The sequence below is a fragment of the Pleurodeles waltl genome, chromosome 4_1 (assembly GCF_031143425.1).
Source record: "Pleurodeles waltl isolate 20211129_DDA chromosome 4_1, aPleWal1.hap1.20221129, whole genome shotgun sequence".
Classification (NCBI taxonomy): domain Eukaryota; kingdom Metazoa; phylum Chordata; class Amphibia; order Caudata; family Salamandridae; genus Pleurodeles; species Pleurodeles waltl.
This window is the reverse complement of record NC_090442.1, coordinates 1,012,490,925-1,012,511,564: the sequence shown is the minus strand read 5'-3', so window position 1 is coordinate 1,012,511,564 and position 20,640 is coordinate 1,012,490,925. Positions and strand designations below refer to the sequence as shown.

Here is a 20,640-nt window from a genome sequence, read left to right as displayed (position 1 = left end):
GCGCTGCTTTTGTTAACTCCTATTGTTTGAACCTGTGTTCACAGTTGTGAAGCTCCCAGTTTGCTATGCAGGTGCCTAGATACAGTGAGCCTCGCTATCTGTCATGAGCGCAGTGTGCCTATATGTTCACATCCATTGTTGGGTGCCAGACTATGCCTGTCCCGTCTGTTCACTGTTTCTAAAACCACACAAACTCCGAGACACAGTCACCTTTTTTCCAGGAGTGAGCTACATTGAAACCCAATTTCAGTTGCTTTGATTTGTTCCTATGATATTGTAGATGTTCACAACCCCGAAAGGTTCAATTTTCAGTACACTACAAGCAGTTCAATGGGGACTAGGCATCCCCACAAGCTACTGTCAAAACAAAAGTAAATTGATGAAAACATTCCAGAACAAAGAAAAACAGGGCAAAGATGGCACATCTGCACAATGTGTTATTTATAGTTATGTGTTCTAAATCCACTAAAAGCATGTTGGCACTTCAGCTGAGCCCAACATGCATATCTAAGCTTGGAACATATATATATATCAAAGCACTCTGTGTAACTAAAATGTGATCTACTGGGGGTATCACTTAAGCAAGATGATGGAGGTCATGATTTCTAACTTCTGATCCATCCTGTAGGCCAAGCAAGTCAGAAGTGACCTAAATAACTCAGAAAAGGCAGCAGGGCATCTTCATACCACCAGCAACCTGCGTAATGTGAGGTACTTCTGAAGACTGGGGCGAAGAAAGGGAAATCTTGCATAGAAGGTGTAGCAGCTCCAAAGAAGGCACATGGTTACCACTAGAAGTTCCGAACTCTGTTGAGCACACAGCAACAATTAGAAACATTGCAGGCAGTTTTCTGAGTGTTGCAAGTTAAAAAGATTGAACACCTGGGGGTGGGTAGGTAGCCCAGCATACTTGCAGGAGAGAGATAAACTGAGAAAATCTACTGGGAAGAGAGGGGTTCTCCAGATGCCATGGAAGAGTGGATGTGTAAGTGACCGCTGTCCAGTCCAGAGGTGAACGCTACAATCCTGGAGCAAGCCCCCACAGGACACTTAAAAAGGAGAGAGCCATCTGTTCATAAAAAAAGGGACTGGGGAACAGTGTATAGAATGACAGAGGTGGTCAGAGCTGAAGCCTACTGGAGCTGCCTGCAGGCTGCTGCGCTCCAACACATTACGTGGGGACCTTAAATTGAGCGGCTCACAGATTGGAAGTGCCACACCTGCTACCAGCGGAGGGCTCACCTGGCTGCCATCCTCTGATGGGGGTGAGGTTGATATAGAGCCACCCCCTCTGCCTTTACTTGTCTCCGAACTCAGATGTGCATTGCCTACGAGATCTACTGTGGGACTCCACTGACAAATGGTGAGGTGGTATAGCCATGACCTGAGCGCATGGGGACCCCAGACCCCCAAGATTGGTGGCAAGAGGCCCCTGGTGCCACACAGAGACAGTCGCTGGGAGGGGAAAGCTACTTCTGGTGTGGATTAAGTGAGACCTATGGGGAACAGAGGAAAAGACTATTCCTTGCAGATAACTGACTGCGCAGAGGAGACCTGTGGCAGCTCCCGAGCTCAGTGCTCTGCTGGACCCTTACTGTAACTGCGCAATTGCCCGATTGAAAGTTCTCAAGAGAACTCCATCCAGACCCATCCCTTCAAAACTCAACTCAGCTGCTGGGCAGTCCCTGCAGAGGCCATGACTTGACACCCACACCATCTTCCGAGACGGAAGGGTGCCAGTCCCTCCCAGAGATCATGGAGAAACCAACTAGGAAAAAGGATCTAGAAGCGGAAGGTGACCACTTAGAGGAACCCACAGGATTTTCCCGAGAAGATGCCTGAACCACATGCCATGAAGGTGACAGATATGGGAATACTATGTGACGATCATGGCCGGCAAGACAAATGAGTCACCACAAATGAGAAAGACTTGAAAGACATCTCCCCTGCCCTGGCTGATGTCAACAATAGGTTGAAAGGCTATAGAAACGAAGGTCCGCATTATAGAAAGAAGGGCTGAGGATGCAGAAAACAGATCGCAATGTAATAACATAAGAGTGATTGGCATACTGGAATGAGTGGAGGGAAGAGACATGGTGGGTTATCTGGAGCGCTGGCTCCAAGAAGAGGTGGTGGGAGAGGTACTCTCCCCCTTTTTCATGCTGGACAGGGTACAGGTGTGGCCTCCACCCCGGGGCCCCCCGATTAATCTACTATAAAGACTGCAACTAGATCCTGCATAAGGCGAGGAAGAAAGGGGAGCTCACCATCGAGGACAGCAGAATCAGAATTTTCCCAGACTTATCCGGAGACGTCTAGAATCAGCATTCCACATTCCAAGAGGCCAAAAATAAACTTCAACAGATGGGTATCACTTATGTAATGCTATTCCCGGCCCGCCTTCGGTGTCAATGGAGTAGTGGACACAGTTTTACCAGACTGCAGATAAAGTATGGAGGTGGATAGACCATAACCAACTGACCAGCCTAATTTCAGGGATCCCGTTTGGCCTGACATGACAGGAACAGGTCCCGGGGACACACCTTGGCAGCCAGCACAGCTGCCCCTTTGAGGGAAGAGGCACAACAGGAATGCCGGAAAGTGATGAAGGTGGTGGCACCCATGAGTAGCTACAACGCAAATCCCCTACCCAGATAGAGGACGATAACATACCAAACTCTGACTATGATAAAGGCTCTAGCACCTCTGAAGAATAGGACAATGCCATACCAGTGGTGACTCCAGGGATCTCTGATGATATCATTTGACCATGCTACCTTGATAATGTGACCAGGTGCCCGGGAACGTATGTGTATAGAGGGGCTCATATCGAGGACCTCGTGCTGGACAAGGCTCACCTCACCGTATATCACATATGTAAAACTGATTAAAACAGCTGTGTGGGGCTGGCCGGGCAGGAGTGGTGTAGTTGCCTCGAACCTTGCTTATATGTCGCAAGTAGGAACTCCTGTGAGCTTTGAAAGTTGTTTGACTGTTGGGATGGGGGGTACGTGTCTGCTTGACCTGGGGAGTAGGAGTTGGGATCAGAGTTGTTGGATGTTTATATGAGTTCCTGAGAGTCGTATATCAACTGGGTTTCACAACTGCTGGACATCAGATTGCCATTAATAGAGATGTGGAGGGAGGGCTGTGGGGGGGGCAGGTGGAAGAGCTGTATATCACCATGATGGTCACTACTATGCCTTACAGATTCCCATCCTGGAACCTAATGGGGGTGCACACAATGACAAAAAAAGACAATGACAAAGCACTATAAAGTGTTCTCCTGTCTGAACAGGAGAGGTATACATGTAGCGCTACTGCAAGAAACACACCTCAAGGCCAAGGTGGGGGCAGTGCTGCACAAATGCTGGAGGGGTCAGGCTTATTACACTACCTACTCCCCCTACACTAGAGGTGCACTGATATGGGTTAGACCGGGGGTACCCGTCCAATATACTGACCCAGAAGGCCGAAATGTGATAATGATTGGCCCCTTAGAGGGTTTTGACATACCTCTGATAAACATATATGCTCCAATTGTAAATCAAAGCCCCATCCTGGCGCGACGTTTGGGCCTCCTGGCTCGCTACCTGTTCCAAACCTTAGTCAATTGCGTTGTAGACCCCCTTCTGGTTTGATCACATCCCCATTCCAAGATTCACCAATTGTCAGGACAGCGCAACACTTTGCGGACTGGCAAAAGCAATGGGGCCTCAGATTTGTGGCGCAGCATGCAGCCACAATTGCAAGACTACTCATTCTTTTCAATTCCACAAGACCTCCATACGTGGTTGGACATCTTCCTTTGTACACCGGATGCCCACAGCTTGGTACATGAGGTTGGATACTTGACCCATACCATATCAGATTATAACCTGGAAATCCACCAACACTAGGAGTGTCCCCGGGGCCTGCATACCCATGTTGTGGCTGAAGCCTGAATCCCTTGAGGACCTGGCCTACCAGGAAGCAATTAGAGACCAAGTTAGACATTATTTTACAGAGAATGATGGCTCAGCCTCCAACCCACTAGTGGAGTGGGATGGCTTTAAGATGATAATCAGAGGAAAGTGCATAGCAGAATCAGTGGAAGTCAGACATACACTATTGGGAGAAGTCATGAGAGCACAGCAGACACTGCAGGAGGAGGAGAAGCATAGAACGGGCCACCCTGAACTGCAGCAAACACTACTCGAAGCTAAGGAGGCTGTGGCAAGTCAGGTAGAGAGGCTCCGCTGCTTTGATTATAAACAGTGCTTGATCCTTGCTCATGCTGATTGGGATACAACTGGCTCCCTGTTGGCCTGGCTAGCTAATCCAACCAAGAGGGGTTCAGTGATTGTAGAAATGCACACAGGGAAGGGTACCTGCCTGTACTGGCAAGGAGAAATAAATGGTCAGTTCATGCACTGCTATACTAGATTCCACAAAAGTTTGGCTAGATATGACTGGGAGAGGCTGTGCGCCTTCCTTGTGCAGATCACCCTTACCACTCTGAGGGACTAGGAAGCAAATGAGTAGGGGGAGACATAACTACTCAGGGGATAAGGAGGGCAATCAAGGGGACGGCACGGTAAAACACCAGGGATAGACAGGCTCTCAGCTGAATTTTATGTGGAATTTGCTGCAGAGCTGGCCCCTAAACTAACAGACCTCTACAAGCCAGGAAAAGACCTGGGCACTTCACTGACAGCTACCAGGGAGGCACTAGTAGTACCTTTGGGGAAGCCCGGGGAGCCTGCACATGACTGAAAAGCCAACAGACTCCTATCAATGCTTAACCTGGACTACATGATCCTCATTAGGATCTTCGCCACCAGGATGCGACGCATGCTCCCCCTCTCACTTGCAGGAAGAGTGGCCATACTCAAGATGACTGTCCTCCCCAAGCTACTATAGTTTTTCAGTGTCCTACCGTTGTGGTTTGCTAGGTCCGTATTCAAAGAACTGGAAATCCTCATGACATCCTTTTTAAAGGAGGTCAGGGTGGAGGAGAGTGGCCCTCACAAAGTTGCAACACCTGTGATTGATTGATGGAGGTATGGCTGTCTCAGAATTCGAGTCATTTTATCTAGCAGCAAAGCTCCAATGGTACACACAATGGTTGGGGAGCCACCAGGCCCAGGAGTGGACAGTGAGACCTTTTACCCTCACACTAAAGAACCTGACAAGAGTGTTGCTGAGGGTGGGAGACGCCACAGAACAAAACTCGCCCAAATTTTGGGTAATGCGTAGATGCTGGGTCTGCTACCTGCAGAAGATGCACACATGTGTCCTGTATTCTCCAGACATGCCCATGACTATGCTGAAACCTCTACCTCACAGTAGTAACTAGGAGGGGATGACAGAATGGCTGACAGCGGGAGTGACGAAAGTAGGGGATTTATTCAGGCAAGGGAGCTTCTCCTATTTGAGGACTTCCGTTCAGAATTCGATCTCCTACAGGGACACTTCTTCCTTCATAGAGCCATTACTGCAGCATTTCGTAAACATTGGAGGACTGGACATGCAGAACCGCGACCCAAAGGCACTGGCCAGTATTTAATCCTCTCAGCAGGGACGATTAAGGCAGTCACATGCCTCTACAGGGCACTACGCGGAGTAATGCTGCAGCCCCTAGAGGCTCTAAATGAAAGATGGGGGGAGGAACTAGGGACAATCATACCAGATAAAGACTGGGCAATCATATTAGAGAGAATCCCAAAGGTATCCCGAAATGGCCCCTTTAAGATGATTAACTATTTCATCCTCCATAGGGCCTATATCACCCCGGGAGGTATCAACAGATATTTTTATGTGGTGGGCAGGTCATGTCCGCAATGTGGGGAGATTAGCGCAGAGCTTAAGGAAATGTTATGGGACTGTCCCCATCTAGAGGGTTACTGGGAGATGGTCACTAGAGTAGTGGCTCACGTCATCAATCAAGAGGTCATGAATTCAATGAGGCGTTGGGTGCTGGACTAGTTCCCTAACACCGCTAAGACGAAAGTAACTGGCAGATTTCAGGACCTAGCATTTATCTTGGTGAAGAGGGAAATAATAGGACACTGGAAGACACCAGGTGGGCCCTGTATTGAAGTTGTTTGGGGTGGGGAGCGTTTGTAATGTGTTTGCTCTTGTATAGCTGTTTTGCCTAACCTGTGCATATTCAGTGTGAGAGAAAAGTCATGAAGGTTTCATTTCCAATCTAAGCTGTGATGTATTAGCCAAAAACCCTTCAATAAAATGTTTCCAAAAAAAAAAAACAACAATGTGTATTTCTCTTATACTAACCTTGTCTAGAAAAGCTTGTATTGCTTCTTTGTGGTTCTCCACATTCGCATCTTGTTTGTACCTCTCAACTGAAGCGATCAGTTCTGCCTCCTGCTCCAAGAGTTCACACAGGGCCGCTTTTCTTTCAGCTCCTGAGTAGGTCTTGTTGATTCTGTCAACTTCTTCCAACCTCCAAACTAAATCACAAATAATTGCTTCAATTAGTTCTGGTTACAAACAAACACTATAATATCAGGTAAATTAGAACCATTTTGCCTGAAGACAAGAAATAAGTTAGAGATTGGGCAATGAGTCTATGATGGTACATAACCTCTCTCTTTTGCAGGTAGCTCAAAACACTTTCACATCCTGCCCTCCCTATTTGCCCTTTTATGTTTAACATATTTTGGTAACCCCAATTCCAACTCTGTCACAAGAATTTACAAAAGTCACCTGCCTCCCTGCTTTTACTCATCTGGTTTGTGGCCGACTTCACAGCCACACAGAACACATAGCCATCCAAACCCCTTTCTGAACAAACCTCTATTCACCCCTTACTTCATCTTTAATTAGAAGTTCTGTAGGAACAAATCTCTCTTTATGTCTCCATAGAATATGTTTGCCATTTCTTAAAGGAGACATACATGTTCTATGGACACACAGTATTGAGAAAACTGGGTGGGATGAATGTGGCTTTCTCAACAGGGAAAGTGGATGCTGTAGGTCTTTGCCATATAGCTTGATAATCTGCACGTCTGGACATGAGGCTCACATAAGGGTGTGTGATTGTCTTGAACTTTCCTTTCAATTCTCCACTAGATTGCCTACCTAGACAACAGCAGACTGACATGTTCTAGAATTCCAATGTTCCAATATAGCACAATTGGTCACTGCCAAGGGTTATAATGTTGTTAAAGGTCCTGATCCCAAGTTATATACGTGAGCCGGAGGCAAATCCCTATAACAAGAGAAAGGGCATTTTGCAACAGATATTACCCAAGGCAGAAGGGCTATAATGCTATTAGAACATTCTATCCACTAAGGGTAGAAATTTATAAATTAAATATTGTTGAACCTGGCCCTTTTTTCAGGGTCATTCCCAAACTTGTTGCCTCCTTCCTCCTATTTTTTCTGACCAGTTTGTGTTGGATTAGGACTCTGGGCACTTTACTACTGCTAACCATTGCTGAGGTGCATATGCTCTCTGTGTACATAGTGTTGGTGACTGGCTTTTCCATGATTGGCATATTTGATTTCTAGTAAGTCCCTAGTAAAGTGCACTAGAGGTACCCAGGGCCTGTAATCAAATGCTATTATTAGAGCTACAGCACTGAGTTGCCCCGTAAACATGGCTCAGACCTTCCACTGCTGTGTCTGTGTGTGCGGTTTTTAACTGCCAATTCGACCTGTCAAGTATACTTACTTGCCAGGCCCAAACCTTTTCTTTTTATACATGTAAGGCACCCCTAAGGTAGGCCCTACAAAGCCCCATGGGCAAGGTGCAGTGTATGTGAAAGGCTGTTGTGTTTTACATGTCCAAACAATGAAATACTGCCTAATTCGATTTTCACTGTTGCAAGGCCTCTTCCTCTCATAGGTTAAAATGGGGATGGTCTTTAAATATCCTTAAAGTGCAGTTTCCCTTTGAGAGCAGATAGAGATCTGGAGTTTGGGGTCTCTTAACTCACAATTTAAAACTACATATTTTGGTAAAGTTGGTTTTTAAATTGTCTGTTTGAAAATGGCACTTTTAGAAAGTGGGCATTTTATTGGTTAAACCACTCTGTGACTCTGCCTGCTTGTGTATTTCCTGTCTAGGTCAGACTGACAGTTGGGCTGTTTGTGAATTCCCTCTAGACAGTGACACAAAGGGAGCTGGGGTGTAGCCTGCATATCCTGATGAGCCATCTGGGCTAGAGTGAAGGGAGGAGTGGTCACTTACACATGAATGGGTTGTGCCTGCCCACACACAATGCAGTCTTCAACCCCCTAGTGTGAGTCTGGAGCCAGGCCTGGGTAAGGCAGGATCTTGTGAACAACAGAGACTTTACTTTGAAGTAAGCCTACTTCAAAGGCAGAAAGGGGTATAAGTAGTGGACCCAAAACCCCAGATTTTTAGATTACTTCTGGATTCAAGAGGAATCTCTGCCATGGAGAAGAGCTTAAGAGCTGGAGGAGGAGTACTGCCCCTTTGCCTGTGACTGTGCTTTGCTGGGTTGGCCTGCAGTTGCTGCTTCTGCCTGAGAGAAGACAAAGACTGGACTTTGTGGTATATTCCTGCTTGTGAAGAATCTCCAAGGGCTTGGATTGAGCTTGCCTGCTGTTTTGAAGTCTCTGGGCCATCAAAGACTTCCTCTGCCAACACCTGGACTCTCTCCTGAGACTCCTGCCCTGCCAAGTGGTTCCCTATTCAGTCCCTAGGCCCTTGAGCGGTGAAGTTGGCAGAACAAGGACTGAAATTTACGCGCAAAACACCATGCGGGGAAAATTTCGATGCACCACCTGCAACGTGGATAAAAACAACACGCCACCCGCTTCGCGACTAAATTCAACGCTCCACCTGCATCACGGCTGGGAGATCGAGACGCATCGTGGCTGGAGAAACAACCAATTGTGGCTGCTGATAATGATGCAAACCCCACGCAGCGTGGTTTTCCAACACTGTGCAACCGGATTTCTCACGCATCGCCGCTGGGCCTCAAAGTCATTGTGAACCTGCGCGGATCCAAGTTGCCCGTCCAGAAATCCGTGAATCGGTTTCTTGAGGGAGAGAAAAATGACGCATCACCGACCCAATTGGAGAAGAAACTACGCATGGCCTCACTTGCAAGTAAGGAATCAACACATTGCTGACTTTTTCGACGCACGCTCACCTGTGCGGCTTTATTTTTTAGGCAAACCAGGTACTTTGTGTAAAATCAACATTTCCATTGTTTTCTATGGCGTAAGACTCTTATTCTTTTGAAAATTCATATCCTGACTTGTGTATGTTGGATTTTTGTCGTTTTGGTCTTGTTTGATTTAGATGAATATTACCTATTTTTCAAAACGAGTATGGTGTCCATTTTGTAGTGTTTTCACTGCATTACTCAGTGTGTTGGTACAAATACTTTACACATTGCCTTTGAGATAAGCCTGACTGCTTGTGCCAAGCTACCAAGGGAGTGAACAGAGGTTAGCCGAGTGTGTATCTCCATTGCCCTGACTGGAGTGAGGGTCCCTGCTTGGACAGAGTGCAAACTGACTGCCAACCAGAGACCCCAATTCTAACAAACATGAGGAACCGGAAAGACAAAGATTGAAATGTTGAAGAAGCAGGTCTGTACCAGCCATTATTGATCCTGAGCCACCCCATTGCCTTCAATGCAGCTCTCAAAATTCCAGTGTTCTAAAACCAAATATAGCCTCCATTATTCTGTTACTTCTCTTCTGCTCCGTGCATGTGAAAAATAGGAGACTAATATATTCTAGCATTTCATGTCTCTGCCTATACAATTTAGTTCCCCCTGATCCCTTAATCCTATAATGTGCAAAGCATGCTGACAGCACCAGTCTGAAAATACTATCACACTTCAAGCTGATTTCTGTAGAATCTGCCTACACTTACATTTTATGGTTGTTAACACACCATGAAATGCACAGACTCAAAATGTACTACTGTATCCAACAGTTTCCTAAAGAGGATATCGTACCCTCAAATCATATTCATATGCTGTGCATCAAATGGGGACAGCAGCTGCCGGAAAATATTCTAGTGTTTAAAGCTGTTTCCTATAGAATGCAGCCTCCACTTATGTCTTAATCCTATACTGTTTAGTACATGCAGACAGGAGCAGACTTAAGATATTCTAGCACTCTAAATTGATTCCAACAGAATGCGGCCCCCCAGGTGTATCTTAATGTTTTGGTGCGCGATGGACAGCACAGACTGAAAAAATACTGCATTCCAAGTTGTTTCCTATAGAATGCAGCCCCAACTTAAACCATAATTCTAAACTGTGTCACAAATATAGACAGTACCACACTGAAAATAAATTAGCATTCTAAGTTGAATTCAGCCTCTACCTATGTCTTAATCTCATACTGTGCAAACAATGCAGACAGCACAGACTGAAAATGTACTGGCATGTCAAGTATTTTCCTATAGAAAGCAGGGTTCACTTAAATCTCAACCCTAAATGGTGAAACACGTGGACAGCAGTAAGCTTAAAATAGTCTATCATTCCAAATAGCTTCCTATAAAATGCAACATCCACTAATGTCTTCTTGTTAAGTTATGTTAGATTTATTTGTAGAGTGTGTTATCACCCGTAAAGGTATCCTGGTGCTGAGCTGGTGTGCAGGCCTCGTCTCAATCAATCGAAGAGCCAAGTCTTCGGCTTCTTGTGGAACTCAAGAAGACAGGAAGGGGATTGGATGTGTAGTGGGAAGTCAATCCACACCTTAGGAGTGACGTATGAGAAGGCTCGACCTCTGGCTCTGTTTGGGTGTATGTGTGGATCACTCAAAATAGTAAATATATGTACACCGAAATGAAGATTTTTTGGTTGTACCTTCACTACTTGGCTGCAGTCTTGCAAATGCTGATACTAAAAACGATACTATGCTGGGAAAAAGTGTCTTTGACACCCAAACACTGGTAATGCTTTATTAAACAGCTGATTCCCCCCAAATAACTTGCATTTCATTGCAAATGATAAAATTAGTAGTGTCGTAACAACGGAATACATTTCTTCAAAAGTGAATGCAACCTGGTACACTGCTACTTTAGAATCATGACAAGCTATATACCATGTCAGTGAAATGTCCTCGCCATCCTTAAGAAGGCGTACTGATTTTTTACCTTTGTCCAGGGAAAACATCTGTTGTAAAGAGGTTAAATAAGAAAAGAAGCATGAAATATGCAGGTTTAAGGATTTTGGCATTGGCCGCAAATCTCAAGGGGGGGTTTGGGGCTAAATCATTTAATTAAAAAAAAAAAAAAAAAAAAACGAGTACCTGTCTTGTGGTGCCCGCCTTGCTCCTCTTCGCTCCTGATGGCGCACCAGCAGACCCTGGGCTCCACCACGCAATCCTGGTGCTGCTCTCAATCTATATCTACCATGAGAGCAGCACCAGGATTGGTCTGAACATCTTGGTCTGCCTTTCAGACAGTGCATTGGCGTCTGTGCTGTTTCTCCAACCCAACTGTGTTGCACAAGATTAAGCCTAAAACGAACAGCTATACTGACATCAACGCTTACGTGCACTCACCTCCACTATTCCTCCCTCTTCCTATGCCCTCCCTTCACAAGCTGGTTCAGCTAGCAGCAAAAAATAAAACAATATAAAATATAATTTTATTTTTCAGCAGCTGGCTCTTAGCCAGTGGGGTGACGCAGTTTCGCCACTGGGGAGGAGCCGCAGCTGGATTTTGGATGTGTATCAGCAGCACCTGCAGCACTTAGGAGGCTGCCCTGGGCATATCCATACTGCTCTAGGACACCTTCCTTACTCCCATCCTTTCTAGTCAAGTGATTTTTTTACTGATGCTACCAAGACCATGCGACACTGAAGAGAGCCTTTTGAATTTTCTAGGCCTATATTCAGCATCTGAGTGCAGTTACTTTTGGAATGTTGTAACGCACTGGCTTGTGACTGATTGTCACTTTATAGATACAAAAACCGTGAAATGGAATACAGTTTTGTAGGTGATTAATTGTCCTCTTTCTAAGTAGGGACTTCAAACATCGGCAAAGGATTCATCGTTGGGCGGGGTCAAGGTGAGTACAAAATGTTCCTGGCCCTTCTTCGATTGTGGCGTGGTCCTGTGTTTTCATAAAAGGTTAGGAAAAGCTTATTTTTAGTTTCTAGTTAAACATTTTCAAAGTTTAGCACAGAGCGTTCCAGATTACACCTACCATGAAACAAATGACCTACCATCGTTCCCAGTTGCATCACACAAAACAAGCACATTTATATTGCTGTATCTCAGGCATATGTTTGGGGCATATATCTTTAACAGTGCACGCTGATAGGTGCAGACCGATTTGTGCCACTTGCCTGCAGTGTGCCACCCTACTTACTGATATATTTATTTGGATTGCATTGATTTCCTGTACTTTGTTTATTTACTATTTTTAGGTTGCATATGTACAGTCAGGTGGGCGGCTGAAAGCACTGAATAGGAAGAGCTGTGAGGAAATATGATGAAAGAGAGGAGGTAAAGACGTCCACTGATTATTTCCATGGGCTTAGTGAAAGAGACAGATGCTCAGACCTTTAAGAAACTCTTTAAATTTGTCATGGAGGCAGGAGTAGGAAGTGCCAAAGGGATGAGCGCTGCCATTAGAGGAACCTCTAAAAAATGCATCTCATCAGGAGCAGACAGACAACTGAAGGAGGTCCACTGTATGATCTGGTCATGTAATAAGAAAGCAACATACTTGGATCGAAGCTCTGGAAAGCCAATTTGAAATTCCCAGACAAAAGGAAGAGGGTTTAAAGTTATATATCTGTTTACCTGGAGCCAGTAAGTGACATCAGGGCAGGTAACAGATTTGTGGAAAATTTCTGTGCTGTTTGTTTATTCGTTGCTTTAAGAGAGAGGCTTCTTGTAGTCTCTACTGCAGTAACCATTGCAAGATAAAGCCAGTGCAAGAACAAGAACACGAACAGTTGGAGGTGGTTTGTTGTCAGTAAGAAAGGGATCCTAAAGTGGCTCCAACGTTTTATAAAACAGCATTTAGCTAACATTTTAAATTTGAAAAATGATTATACTTTAGGGTGACCCCAGATCTTTCAGGCCCACCTTGAGGAGTTTACGTGCAGCGCTCAATTTGTAAATAAAAACGTGCCGGTGCCCAAAGCTCTCCACTGAAACACCCGGCTGCTGTATTTAAATGTGCGAACAGGGAATAGTGAGGCACAGTAATCCTATAGCCATCTCGGGCCACTTTGGTCCATTTATCGCTCTTTGTGCCCCTTCAGCTCACTCTTGTAGCTTTCTGCTGTCTCCCATTCTGACGCTTTTTCGTTTTTCTCTTCCTCCGTCTTTCCCATATGTCTTTTGCTCGCAGTAAATGCTTGAGGCAGAAAAATAAGTGCCGGCCCTCAAAAATAAGTGCCGGTGCCCTGCACCAGAAACCACCGGCTCAAATTAAGCACTGGTTAGATGTCATATGAGAGGCAGTCAATTATAGAGCGTTAGTTTTGCAAGTCCTTCAATAGCTTGACATTTGCTCTGGGTTCTGCTGGCATATAGGTAGTAGCCGATGCTGTGACTGATAGGATGACAGCGAGAGGTCCAATCTAGACACTGAATAGATTCAGAAATAGGGAAAATAACATGCACGCTACAGTCACTGAGTGAGAAGGGTCATTTTGTGTACCATGTGGGGGGTGCACAGCAGGATAAAAGCACGGTAGTGACCTCGGCTTCACTAAAGTCCTCCCTAACGTTCATAAACCCACTGGAAATCGATGTGGACGTTGTTTGATTTCAGCTGATCAGAAGCTACTAAGACAAACAGAGAACTGAGACGTGACAACAGTTTGCAGAACATTGGCAATGGTGTGTAGGCGTGAGATTGGCTGTGGTCTTGCCAGGACTTCAGTGTCGGCATTTCTGAAATTAGCAGGTTACTAATGAAATGTGTCAGTTTCTAAGGAAGTACTCCTGAGGCAAAGAAAGCATTGACTAACCCTATATTAGCAGAATGATAGCGGATTGTCATAGCCTGGTGATTTTAGATTTGTAGGGATTAATGGATGATGCAAAAGGTTTAAGACTACTCATGATCATGGTTGATATTATTTTCTGAGACTAGTAAGAAGTTTTCCAAAGTGGGTTGCTTACGGTATTGAGGCATCGGGGCCCTATGAAGAGCGGAGGAAAAGGATGGCAGCAACAGTACGTTCAGCTGTTCATCCAGGCCTTCTTCACCCTGGCGCTCAGAGCTTCACTTAAGCAAAATGATATCTTGCTCTCAAGGGATGACTTTTATCTCAAAGCCGTGGAAGTTGCTTCCCTCCTTACCAGCGTCTCAGATGCTCACCTCCATTTACATGGCTCTTGCTTTGCTTCCAGCTCCACGGATATAAGGCATCCCTTACTTGCAGTATCACAGAATCCAGGGTGCCGAGAGACGTCTCATATTACTCCAAGAGGAAGTTCAAACTCCCAGGAGAATCTAGAAGGCAAGCTCCATGTCTTGGGAATACGGCTATAGTGGCAGAAGTGCTCTTACAACACCCAGTGGTAGCAGGAACGTTTCCTGTTGTTGTGTAGCATCCCTTGCTCACTTCCCCACCACACTGTCATCCTGACAGATCCCCAAACTGTTTAACTAATAGCTTAGTTACCTAACGCTTGCTTTAACTGACAGTTTCATTAACAAGGTGGAAAGATCTGCATACATTTCATAAACTAGACCTCAAACCTGATAATATGGCCTCTGCCCTGTCCTCATTTAGCTAATGTCATCTAAGCTTCATCCAAATTTCTATCTACTTTAAGTGAGTGAGTGGTAAAAAGCAGCACGGCAATGACGAAAAGGCAATAGAACTGCTTTGCACCTTTCATTAAAAAAAGGTGAAATAGAAGCCTGGCTTCAATAGGACAATGAGCTTTAAGAGCTCTCCAGAACGAGTCATAGCTTCTAGTCGGGTGAACCTTCCGGGGTATCCTATTCCACAACTGAGGGTGTGGATTAGAAAATAATTGCCACAAAGTGCAAGCGCCTGACAGCGAGTTAAACAAGAGAGTCTGAACGAAGACTGTCTAGGAGCATTTCTCAAGAATGTGCCTTGAAAATATTAGGTCCACGACCACAATAGACATCATAAGCAAAATGTAAACACTTGAACTGTATATGTTGAGCCAGTGCAGTCACACGCGTGGTTCGGAAAGATGGAACAGCAATATTAAAACCAGTCTTACACATTAGCATCGTAATACCACTGATTGCTGACATTTTTAATGGCCCTCATCTATGTTAAATCTTGTGCCTACATCAGGGTGCCCAGTTGTCCTGAAATACTACTGGTTGCTCTGTTTACAGGAAATGATTACAGTGATGCATTTTGAAACAGTCCTTAAACTGTGTCACATTATACCTTAGTATAGATGCCAGGGTTTTCGGGTGTTATGTGGCATTGCACATTAGGGAAAAAAACATTTAAAACACTTTTTATGTTGAGAGTGTGTACCATTAAAGACATTTGAATACTGGGCACGAGCAGACCTAGCTCTGTGGTTGTGGACCTCAAACATTGATGTAGCTTTGTTAGTGAACCATCTGGAACAGTGGATTGTAAAGCTGTGAATACCGTGCAATGCCCTCGCACTATCCAATCTGAAAGAGACTGGCAACAGGCATGACACGGGAGTGGATGAACCGATGGACTGATGTATTACTGTTACTGGCTTTGCCTGCATTCCAGAAGAACCTCTACAAAGTTAAGAGGAGTTCTATCATATGGAAAGGTACAATTAGGACTTCCAATGGGGCGCCAGTCATGCAAAATAATCTATTTCCACTGCGGCCACATCAGCAGAGCTGGGTATTTCTAAGACCCTGGTCTCAAAATGAATGACATATGCCAAAAAATAAATTTACTACACCGGTTTGAATAAATACTCTGAATTATTGGAGCCGTTTTTACAAGAAAATAGTGAAGATGCCTTTAAGTCAAGGCTAACCTATGTCTATATCCTAAGGCAAACACTCCTTGTCTTTGAAACTCTCCTGCTCTTTTTCATTTGCATCCATGCCGATTCAACGATGGGTGAACCAGTGGGATGAGATCCCCGTAATCTACTGGTGGGGCAGGAAAATGGGATAAGACTACGATGGGTTTTGTCTCTTTCGCTATCAAGGTCTACAATGTGAAATTCTCTATTTGAATTGGTGTTACCAATATAGGCAGATCTGCAGCAGGGACCTCATTTTGTGTGGCTGATTATGATAACAAAAAAAGCGTTTTGAAGAATTCATTGATACCCAGTGAATTTGGAGGGGTGTACACTTGTGCCCATTATAGAGAAAACCTTGCATGAAATTCAAACTGTGCCAGCATATGTACCTCTGGCAGATGTGGTTGTTCAGGGAGGAAGGTATTTACCTGCACTGGAGGCACATCACAGACTAAACAGCAGTGACCCAGACCCCTGGATTCCACGTGAACGTTCTTGTGAATTCTGTCTGCCAATGAATTGTTGTTGCCGTTCAGTAGATATCCAGCTCCAGTTCTTCTCTCACTGAATGAAGTCTGAAGAGGCTGGGAATCATCCCTATGGGGTGTGTGGTAGCCAACCTCTGAATTTTGAGATTCCATCACCTGAAGACAAACCCTCATGAGATTTAGGTAAAGGGTGGCATAAAAGCCTGGAACCCATCTCCCAAAGCTCCCAATGAGCCTTGGGGAGTGGTAGCCCATCACACCACATGTGACTATCAGCACAGTGATAAGACACCCTCTGTGGAGGGCAACAGTGGAGCAGAATTACAGATGTTGCCCTTTTTGAGCTTTTGCCCTACGCCAATGTCATCATCCCCTCCATTTGAGACTTCTCATGAGTGGGGCATCCAGGCTCTAGTACCTGGAACCATAGTATGTTGTTTTGAAGAAACAGGTAATTGTGTCAAGACAACTGAAGTGAAGGGAAATAATTGTTGCTCTGGCTGGTGCTTTCCTGAACCTGTGAACAGTGGCAGTGAGTCCAGTCAGGCTCTGAGAGTATCTCTGAACATGACTAATGTTAGGCTATGCCAGCAACTCAGTAGCTACTTTGGTGTCCAGTACCTCAGAAATACTCCCATCTTTGACTCTACTCTCTTGCCACTGAGTTAGAGCAGCCACTTGACAAGTGTACTTTCTGACTCTAAGTCCTTCCCTAGCACAACGCTCTGTTAGATTAGGGCTCACTATGACCAGTGGCCTCTGAAGAAAAGTAATCATCAAAGAAATCTTGACACCTGTATGACTCAAGAAATTGGAGAATGATTGACCATAAGTGTAATAAATAAAGGGGTTCCCTGAAAGGGATTTGCCTACACTATGAATATAAATTGCATTGAGGCCTCAACCAGTGCAAGCTCAACCACTGAGGTTCAGCTTCCAGATATATGACCTGTATGAACAGCATCATTTAAAGCCAGATACTTGAAGCGTATATGGGGCCCAGCATTTTGAGCAAATAACTGGACAGACAGGAGACATCACCTGAAAGTAATATCAATATAAGGATAAAACAAACGCTGTGAACACGCCTGGAAGGTCACAAGAACCCCATTGTTAAAGTCCAATCCTCTCAGAAGAAGGGCAGGGAATGATCAAGTGGGAAGCCTCTGAAACCACTTAAGTTTTTTTTCTTGTGCTGTACAGAATGCTTCTATCCTCCCCGTGCTGGATAGACTTGGTAAAAAGGCATAATTCTGTGGTACTGAAAATTCTGGACCCGTGTTATAAACATCGTCGTATCACAACGATTTTGGTATCAGCAGACCGAGAATGATCAGAATATCATGCACAAGCATTGTATTCATATTCGGGTAACGAAATCACCCGAATATCAGAGTTTCCGTCTTGAACCCTCGTGTTCCATTTAAACAACAGCCATTTATTGATTGCCCTCACATAGGCCAATGTCTAATGCTGAAAACGAGTCTGAAGGACACGTACACCTTTGCTGACTCCTCTGTGACCTGGGCAAGCTGACTCCACTGCCTGAAGCCAAACCTGTTCGGCCAGTTTCTTTCCCAGTGGCCGAATGAGATTAGTATCAAGGCACAACACATCATAAACCTTTCATCACACACAAACCATGCCTAATCTTACACACACCTGTCCCTGTTTCTTTCTTTATGACTTGCTTTACAAGGAGGAGGTGCTCGTTTATATTGGGGGTCCGTCGATATCTGATGAAAGTACTAAGCCTTTCCGGGTAATTGATTGAGGGCTGGACAAACTGAAATATGGGCTTGTCATCATAACCATGCTATTTCTTTGTAGTGAAAATATGTGAATGGTCAACTGTAAAATAAGGAATGTTTGCCTAAAGCATAATATTTTGTATAAAAGAGAAGGTTAGCTTTGCAAAGAGAGCAGTCTCCTGAGAATATACACCGTGTTGTACTTCTAGGATACCTGTTACTGGCTGCAGCCAATAAACAAGATCTTTGATTTCACCAAGAAGACTCTGTGTTTCTGTAGTCTGAAACAGGAAGGACTCGAAGTCTTAGGGTGTGTTCCCTGGCACCGCTGGGTTCTGAAAAACCCAGTACTTCAGTTGGCGCCCAACGTGGGGTGATTTCAGCGGTACCAGTCCAAGCCAGAGGTTCGTGAGGAGCTTCGTGTGAAAATTCTGACGGAAGGCCGCCACTTCATCGACCCCTGTATGTCGACGTGGTCCGAAAGTCTTTGCTGCGAGGTTCCCCGCTTTCCGACGGCTACGAAGGACTGCTGCCCTGACTATCGCCCTGTTTTGGACCCTTGATGATTTGGTAGAGCGAAACGATAAATGAGTCTTCTGGTGACGTCATCGATACCTCAGTTAAGTATAAGTGGAGTGTCTCCCAGTCCTTAGTTTGGTATCCCCTTGGGATCTTTGATTTGGAACTTGCAAGTACCAAAGCTGAGGGATTCGTGTATTCACGAGACTATCGTATTCGATAATCCTTTGAAGATTGAAGCTAGACTAGAGAGCGAAGATGCCTGGTCTTAGCAGATATGGAAATTTGTTTTATCTTGGTTATAATAGGGATTCCCGATTGGAGGACTCGTGTCCGGTTCCTCCGATTGGAACTCCAACCTATGAACTATATGTGAAACATGGCATAGGCCCCCTCACATATAATGAAGTATGGATCCGATACACCAGGAAAGATGGTGTTTTAAAATGGCCCCAATATGGTAGTTTTGACACAGAGATTCTGAATAATCTGGAGGTTAAACTTTTTAAGAAGAAAGCCCGGCCGGCGATGTTTGACTATTTCCGCCTATGGCGTAAGGAAGCCAAACAGAAGGAAATTAAATTAGCAAAGAGAAATAAGAGGGAAGAGGGTATCTCGATAATGCAAGCTGCCATGCAGTTTAAAGATGATGAAGAAGAACAGATGAATGAGCAGTTGCACAGGCAACGTAAATTGGTGACCGATAAATGTTATCCAGTTCTTCCGCTTCTTCAGCAAGATGCAGCAAAAGAACTTGAGAAAGATCCTTTAATGTCACACTTGTTGAGTTCACCACCCCCTTATGCGCAGAATGCTACAGCACCTCCGCAACCTTTAGCTGGTCAACCTCCGGTTATTGTGCCTCAGGTTCTTCCACAGCCGCCAGCTCCTTTTCAGTTGGTTACTATGGCGCAGCCCCTTCAAGGGCCGCCAACTTCGCTACCCGCTCCATCTGTACCTCCTGCGACTTTATGTACTACATCGACTGCCTCTTCTGGTGTTCTTCCTGATACTGCCTCTGCGTCTGCTTCTGCGTCTGCCTTGCCTCCCTCTGTTTTTCCTCCTGTTCTTTCATCAACTTCTCCTTCTGTCCGACAGAGAATGACAGATACTGTTGCCAGCCTTATATTTCCTCTCTTTGGGTCGTCTGGTGTGACCCCAGATTCGGAGCGTAAGCAGTCGCGTAGTCAACTGCCTAATTCTCAAGAGAAAGAAATGTTGGACCGTATGGCGCGTAAATGGGTTGTTTACCCTTTGAGATAGGATGTAGAGTCTGTTATGGATGTCTTCCGTCAATGGGGAGCACCAAAACAAAGATACGTTTTTGAGAAAATGTGTGCTTTCCTTTGTGAGGAATTGGAAGATAATGATTTGGAAACAAATCCGCCTGATTTGTGCCGTGTACGGTTTGAGTTTGCAAAGGGCACGATTGTGGGTCCCGATGTTGAGACAGCAGTTGCGACGTTGTTGTCCTTTAGGAATAAGGATCCTTCTCAGTCATTGTTCCAACATGACTCCTCTGTTAAAAAAAAGGTGCGACAGTACCCAATGAGAGAAGTCCCTCCGTTATGGAAGGACGCTGTTGAGGCTGATGATGCTAATCACATTGATGCTGTCCCAGCTCATTTTCAGCGTGTTTGGGTACATGTTCCGTGGAAGCGAGCTGAAGTTTTAGCCCTTAAGCAGACTTTGCCTGATCCCCGTAAAAACCCTGTAGGGTATTATAAGGAATTATCAGACTGCTGACTCATGCATTATGAATTTAGCCGACATAGACATGTTATTTGGGAATGTTGTTCCACAGCCTTTGTGGGGATTGATTCGCCATACAGATCATGCACAAGAGTTAGGTGACTCATGGGCTAATATTAGTGCTGCAAATGATAGACAAGTTGGTGGTGCCAAGCCTGAGCCTTTGGTAGCAGAACTGCCTGCTAGGATTATTACTTAC

General features: G+C 45.0%; 1 protein-coding gene across 1 annotated transcript in view; it reads right to left on the bottom strand.

Moving 5' to 3' along the window:
- IQUB (IQ motif and ubiquitin domain containing) overlaps positions 1–20,640 on the bottom strand; it is a 256,750-nt gene that overhangs the window by 91,097 nt on the left and 145,013 nt on the right. Inside the window, exon 8 of the mRNA XM_069229884.1 lies at positions 6,277–6,452. Within this exon, the coding sequence (XP_069085985.1) occupies positions 6,277–6,452 (176 nt within the window). The remainder of the gene's footprint in view (positions 1–6,276; positions 6,453–20,640) is intronic.